General features: G+C 39.0%; 1 protein-coding gene across 2 annotated transcripts; it reads left to right on the top strand.

Annotated features, from left to right (window-relative positions):
• The first annotated feature begins 3,105 nt into the window (after positions 1-3,105).
• On the top strand, positions 3,106-5,676 carry LOC107727388 (epithelial cell adhesion molecule-like). 2 transcript variants are annotated; one of them, XM_016537249.1, is made up of 10 exons: positions 3,106-3,236; positions 3,364-3,438; positions 3,711-3,812; positions 4,094-4,352; positions 4,484-4,549; positions 4,652-4,715; positions 4,802-4,900; positions 4,980-5,177; positions 5,266-5,310; positions 5,409-5,676. In XM_016537249.1, the coding sequence occupies exons 2-10, from the start codon at positions 3,381-3,383 to the stop codon at positions 5,433-5,435; spliced, it is 918 nt and encodes a 305-aa protein (XP_016392735.1). In that variant the 5' UTR covers positions 3,106-3,236; positions 3,364-3,380; the 3' UTR covers positions 5,436-5,676. The 2 variants fall into 2 exon arrangements, with proteins under 2 accessions (XP_016392735.1, XP_016392734.1); XM_016537248.1 differs by having other exon boundaries at positions 3,106-3,438.
• The last annotated feature ends 1,745 nt before the right edge of the window (positions 5,677-7,421 follow it).

The raw sequence follows: 7,421 nt of genomic DNA, 5'->3' as shown, positions 1-7,421 counted from the left end.
GATCCGGCGATCGACAGCGCAAAGTTGATGTATTTCCTCAGCGACCAGCACGGATCAGCTCTAGGCATGACGAAGCGGATATTGTCCTCTTTTGGAAGACCAAACAAAGTAGTTTCGCTTTCACAACGAAACACACAGCGTCTTCACGACATGGCGGCGGCGGCAACAACAATACTACAGCGAGAATAAAAGTTACGCCTTCTTTCTTTGCGTGAACATTTGGGCGGCGTTATGCAAATCTTCCCACATCGTGATGTAGGTATGTGGGGGCGTGTTAGAACAAGCCGTTTTAGGTAGGCGTGGTTGACTCTTAAGTTTTATAAAGAATATCTCTTTGGATTTGAGACTTTAGTCTTTGCAGCTTTACAGATCTTCTTTATGCACCAAGAGCTTGTAACACTTCAAAGAGAAAGGAAAAATTGAAATCGCATCATATGACCCCTTTAAGAGAATAGGTTTTACAACCATAGAGCTACATATACAGTAGGCCTAAGTGAGGTTTCAGATCCATAAAGGCTCTGGCACATTAAAAACTTCTGTTAGAGCCTAAAATAAAAAGAACAACAAAACAAGCATTAATCCAGACATGCTAGTCTACGAGACGTTGTTAGAGATACTACAGAGAATATGACGTCAGTTTCGGTGTTGTTGTGGGTATCAGTAAGGAAGGGTGTGTCCATTTGACAAATTGCTCAGCTTTGACAGCGCTGTGTTTCTCATGAGGTCATAATTCTGTGGGCTTATGCATGACAAAGATGAAATTTTCGACGCAGTCCAAAAGGTTCCCGGAGAAGCTTCCAGTTTTGTTTAAAATCTAAACATCTATAGCATACTATCAAAATGTCCTGCTTGTAAAATGCTCAGAAAGTATGGCTGGTGGTTGGGCCACTTCTGTCCGAACTTGTTCACCTGGTTTTCGCTGCATTCTTTCTTTGAGACACTCACGTTCAGAGAGAGAGAGAGAGTGTTGATGTCTAGTTGAATGACTTCACCTATAACACTCAATGTCTCATTACTGACCATTAACACTATTGTATGTCTCTGTTATTGTGATTGCCATTCTATCACCTATCTTCTTTTGACAGACATTGTAGTGGCATGACCTATATGTTTATGTTGATAAAAAACATTGAAACTTTAATATGGAAAACCAATTTTCTAGGGGTAACAATTTTTTTTTTGCAATATGTGGCTCAAAATGTCATGTTATTCCCACATGTATCAGCTATAATGGCAAGTGGTTTGGTTGGGAAAAGTGGCTTTTCCCAAACTATGTAGATTAAGGAATGGGAATTTTAGCTGTTGTGTTTGAATTTATTGTGGTAATCAAATGTAAACAATTATCGTCACATGCCATCATCCACCCCAACCCTCATTTCATTTTAACCATTTTAATTCAAAATGGTAAGCAGATTTTCAAAACATACTTCAAACAGCAAATAAAATTGGAAACAAATGCAGAGAAGCATAAAACATCCTAATAATTATAAAACATACAGTAGGGAAAATATTTATTTGATCCCCTGCTGATTTTGTAAGTTTGCCCACTTACAAAGAAATGAAGGGTCTGTCATTTTTATGGTAGGTTTATTTTAACGGATATAAAAAAAACATTATATAAAGGTTAGACATTTATTTGCATTTCAGTGAGTGAAATAAGTATTTGATCCCCTACCAACCAGCAAGAATTCTGGCTCCCACAGACTGGTTATGTGCCCATGTGGAACACAGATTAGTCCTGCCACTTTAAGAAGATACTCCTAATGTCAGCTCGTAATGACACCTGTCCACACAATCTGTATGCGCCCGCAAGGTCCCCCTGCTCAAGAAGGCGCATGTACAGGCCCATTTAAAGTTTGCCAAAGAACATCTAAATAAATCAGAGAAGGCTTGGGAGAAAGTGCTGTGGTCAGATGAGACCAAAATTGAGCTCTTTGGCATTAACTCGATCAAACTCGTGTTTGGAGGGAGAGAAATGCTGACTATGACCCCAACAACACCATCCCTACAGTCAAGCACGGAGGTGGAAACATTATGCTTTGGGGCTGTTTTTCTGCTAAAGGTACAGGACGACTTCACCGTACTGAGGTGGCAAATGGACAGGGCCATGTACCGTCAAATCTTGGACGAGAACCTCCTTCCCTCAACCAGAACACTGAAGATGGGTCATGGATAAGTCTTTAAGGATTTACAGACCCTTCATTTCTTTGTAAGTGGGCAAACTTACAAAATCAGCAGGGGATCAAATAAATATTCCCCCACTGTAACAGGCATGTTAGTCACTTTCATAAATGTCTATACACTGTCCCATTTGTTCAAAGCCCCATATGGTCAGACATGATATTTCTAGATTTTTATTTATTTATTTTTAACTTGTAAATTAAAAGCTTTTATGGGTATTGTATATCACACTGAAGAAGAGAATATTTTATTTTGATTTAGATACCAGTCCTGTCATTTAAAATGCATTAACAATTATCAAATGTAAATGTGATAAAAGGTACATTTAAGTTACTTTATTTCCTTAAAACGGTTTGTTGTCTTGTAATTTTTTTTAACATAGTCTTACAAGTTCAGTTTTTTCTTTAATTAGGCTTTTATTCTTTATTCTTTAATAAGACTTTTAGCATTTTATTGTCTTTTTCTTTACTTAACATTTTCTTCAATAATTTTGTTCTTAAATTATTTTTAAAATGCACTATTTGTTTCTTTCTCTTGCTCCCTCTTTATTATTATGCATAAGGCACTTTGAATCACTATTATGAATGAAATGCAAGTAGTATTATAGAAATTATAGAAATATTATATAGACTTGTCATGTCCTAAATCTAGTTTAGTTTCTAGTCTTTGTCATATACCTTGCAGCAAATACTGCAGTTTCACCTGGCAGTACTGGAGTTGCATATATTGAGTTTCAACCGAAAATCTTGTCGGTGCTTTACATTCCAAAATGTAGATAGAAAGTTTTGCGTTCTCTCTCGATGCGTCAAGTGGCCATACATGGTCATGGGCGGGAAAAGAGGTGAGGTGTTTTAGAGTTAACTCCGCCCATTTGCACCTGACGTCACGTTACTCAAACAGGTATACATAATTTGACACCTGTTTCGCGTTTAGAGCAGTCGTTTGGCGGGGAAGAGAGAGGATATCTGTGGGATCTATTCGTTATTAAGCTCAAGACTTAACTAAAAAAGGAATAACTCTTTCTGGTTCGATTTCTAGTTTTTCTTAAAGCTTCGGTAAGAAGACTTACGCGTTGTATTGTTTAAAGACTGGTTGAATTGCGCGGAGGTTCTGGAGATTAACGCAAGCATCGGTTCCTCGTACGGAGTGATTTATAACGCCGAGACTTTTTCTTTTCCCTAGTTCTTTTTAAAACCAAGATGAAGTTTTTAGTCGCCTTGTTTGTTGCGGTGTTCGTGGAAGTGGTCGCCTCAGAATGTAAGTAACAACTATTTTAACTTCAGTTAAAACAAGATATTTAAACGTAAGATGTTTAAAAGTAAACTAAATGGGGTTAAATTGACAAACTGTTTAATTCTAGTCGATAATTTGGTATTTAGGAGGCAAACAATACAATGTGACCCAGGGTGTGTTTCAGTCCTATGTGGGGAAGCTTTATTTGGACTGGGTTATGCTTCTCAGCTTTAACATATCTACTGAATAAAGTTTTAGTGGTTTTAAAACAAAGTTGTCCCCCCCACTCCCACCAGGTGCTTGTAACAATATGAAATGGGCCACATGTGATGGAGATCCATGCCAGTGCACTCTTCAATTTACTAAGACATACAAGCAACCGATTGATTGTACAAAATGTGAGTTTTCCTTTTTATATTTGCTTTTATATTTACTTGATCAATTGTTTTATTGGTAATTTTTGGCACCCTTACTAAAATGTTACTAAAACTGATTTTCCAAAAGTGTATGCTGGTTGGTTTGCTTGTCTCCCAGTCTGGTTTTAGAGGAGTTTCGGTAATTCGACCTAACCTAGCTGAGTTCCAGATTCCCTAGTTCGTAACAACAAACCAGGCAGGATTAAGGTGCTTTGTTCTTCCTATCAAGTGTAGTAAACGTCTTCAATTCTCCCTACCCACAGTGATTCCCAAGTGCTTCCTTATGAAAGCAGAGATGTTTCTCGCCAGAAACAACAAGTCCACAAAATCAATTGGTGGGAAGCCGGTAGAAACGGCCTTTGTGGACAATGATGGCATCTATGACCCAGATTGTGAGAATGATGGAAAGTTCAAGGCTATCCAGTGCAATGGCACTGAAGTGTGCTGGTGCGTCAACAGTGCCGGCGTGCGCAGAAGTGACAAGGGAGACAAGAACATCAAGTGTGAGCCTGTGGAGACCTGGTGAGTGCACTTGTTGTCAACAGGATGTTCTTCTGACTGACATACCTAGCTTGAAGTGTGGTTAGAATAGCACTGCGGTTTGTGGAAGGAAGCAAAACTTGTAAATTCTGACAATGCCATGTTTTCTTTAGTTCGGTTCGTCTGGAACTGAAGCATAAAGATGTGGCTGCTCCTGACGATGTTGCCAAATGGAAGACGTATGTTACAATTGATTTCTAGGGTCTTGCTGGAAGATGTGTAATATGAAGCTCTTATGTCTTGTTTTGCTGATGTTTCTCCATATTTTTATTTTTTTGCAGTGGGATTGAAAATGCCTTACAGGAACGTTACAAGTTGGATAAGAAATTTGTGTCGGAGGTTCAGGTAAGCATTTACCATGGTTAACCAACCCCTTAACTTTGTGCTTGTGGTACACAGCCTATCAAAACCCACTTCCTCTTTTTTTCCAGTATGACAAAGCTGGCCGTCTCCTTGTTGTGGATGTGAAAAAGCCTATTGGATCCCGTGATCCAGACCTGTCCCTCATGACTTACTACATGGAGAAGGATGTGAGTCTCGTTATGACTTCTCAGTTATGCCTGATTTTTATATTTTGTAACTTGTGTGCAAAAATTCATGTCTTCACAGGTCAAAGTTCTGCCCCTCTTTCAAAACCCTCAACCATTTGAAGTCAGTGTTGAGGGATCCAAGGTGTCCATGGAGAACATCCTGGTGTACTATGTAGATGAAAAGGCGCCCACCTTCACAATGCAGAGGCTGACTGGTGGTATCATTGCTGTCATTGTGGTGGTCAGCTTGATTGTGATTGCAGGACTTCTGGTTATTGTAAGTGTCGTTTACTTTTGGGGTTTCATTTAAGTTAATGTGTGCTTGTAGTCATACTGTTGTTCCTCCCCTTTTTTTTTTTTTTTAGCTCTTCCTCTCACGGCGACAGAAGGCCCAGTACAGTAAAGCACAGGTTGGTTCATTTACTTCAGTACGATCCAAACTGTGTGGTTCTTCCCCCGAAAGGAGGCAAGCTTTTGTGTTTTAACACATTTCCTTCTGTTCTTGCAGCCCAGAGAGATGGAGACCATATCTTAAAGCTATTAATGACGTCTCATGTACTTGAGTCTGACACTGGGATGTGCTCCATGCTGAAGCTTAGACCTGCTGTACATTTGCTTGTGACATTTATTAGAAATGAAGTGTCTGTTACACGCCGAGTACAGTTTGTTTTTAATTGTTACACTTTGCTATTTAATAAGGGCTCATTTTCAACTGAATCAACGTTTTAACACTGTACAGTTTGTGACTTGTAAATTTTTAATAAAATTAGTTTGATAAACATTTGTCATGAGAGTTCTTTCTATATTCTGGCATGTGGCAGATAAACCACGCGTATGGTAGTCTTGGTAAAGCTAATTTCTTTTTATCTATAGAGCTGTATTGGTGTTGCTAAAAGAAAAGGACTATCCTAGCACAAAACTATTCCTAGCTTTTGTTTGCAACCACATGCTTTGTCCTTTTCAGCCCAGGGCAAGCAGTTGAGCTGCTCCTGTTCTCTGCCTTATGAGATTCACCACAATTCAAATCTGTGATGGAAGCTTTGTTGAATGGGACTAGTTTTAGTGTGACAACACTTGTCCAAATTTAAATGATGCAGTGTCAAGTAGACTATTTACTTCTGCGTTGCAAAACTACTTCCTGTGAATGTGAGGATTCGTTATCACTACAGGTAAAAAAAAAAAACTAGAATAAAAACATGCCGTAAATGACACTTAAAATTGCACTAAAAACTGGTATGATTATGACTAACATAACATGCCAGTTTGCGTTATCAAGCAGCATAACGGACTGGTTTTGTACAGTTAATAATGGCTTAAAAAGCGGAAGCTTTGGGTGATGTGAGTTACAAATGGTGGCATGTGCATTATCTACCTTATTTTTTTTTTTTACATAAGCATGTGTTTTAAATGATACAGGGCCTGTAGGCTCTAATAATAGACCCCTAAAACCTGTGCATTTGTACAATCCTTTTTTGTTCTTTCAAAATGTAAAACAAAAAGGCTGTTTATTAACTCGAAGCTGCTGACCATTCAAGTGCACAGGAAGACTAATAATTAAACCCATGAGAAAGCCATGCACTCAGCTGTTTGAAATACAGGTCAGACCTGTTCCTCAAGTTTCGGGCAACAAAGTTCCTATATCATTGTGGTATGACTTGTGCAAAGGCACACGTTACAATGTGTACAGCAAACACTCTGCCAAAGATGCTGCTGCATTCATTTTGTGTGACCTACTGAAATTTTACGAGCTTTTATTGCGGCATAAGTCTAAATTAAATCCGACTTCTTTTTTTCAAGAGAAATCTCCAAACAATAGCTTGGCTGGCACTTCCTTGCCTCGAGTTCTTTGCCTTTTCATCTAGGCCCCCAGTATATTTCCCAGAAGAGCCTCAAGCGTTTGTTTGTTTCTCAGACTAGTTGAGACAGGTTTGGGTGGGTCACATGTTACCCTCCCCCATCCGCACTCACACCTGAGTTGGAAGTCACACAGACTCGGTCTCTGTGTTTCCATGGCAGAAAAGGAGGGATTAAATGACAAAGCCTATCAGATGAGTGTGGGTCACAGTAAGGAGGGACATTTTCATGAGGATAGTTCACCCTCACCTGTTTCGGTTCACACTGTCAACAGTGTTTAAAAGTTATTTAATAGCAGTACACTAAAAATCACGCAATTCCTTTTAAACAAGTCAATGTTGTTAAGGTTTTTTTTACATCTTTGGCTTTAGAGTATATAAGTCATCATCTTAAGAAGTTTTCATATTTCAGGTGTTTATGTAGATCACTAGATACTCGGCATTCCTGCTGTAATAATAATACGAGTCGGCTGGTAAACACAGTAGGTAGAGGATGACTAAAGTTGTTAGGCTACATATGATTTAAAGGGCGAATGGTTCCAAGTAACATACCGACGTAACTGATAAATGGATTTGAATCAGTGTAATGATGTGAGGCAGTCTGCCAGCGCCCAGCGGAAATGTTCCTATAAAAACACCTCTTGCCAAATGGGAGGTTGTGACGTGGA

The sequence above is a fragment of the Sinocyclocheilus rhinocerous genome, unplaced genomic scaffold, assembly GCF_001515625.1.
Source record: "Sinocyclocheilus rhinocerous isolate Xijiao unplaced genomic scaffold, SAMN03320098_v1.1 scaffold756, whole genome shotgun sequence".
Lineage (NCBI taxonomy): Eukaryota > Metazoa > Chordata > Actinopteri > Cypriniformes > Cyprinidae > Sinocyclocheilus > Sinocyclocheilus rhinocerous.
The sequence above is the reverse complement of the archived record's forward strand: the minus strand, read 5'-3'. Positions and strand labels throughout refer to the sequence as shown.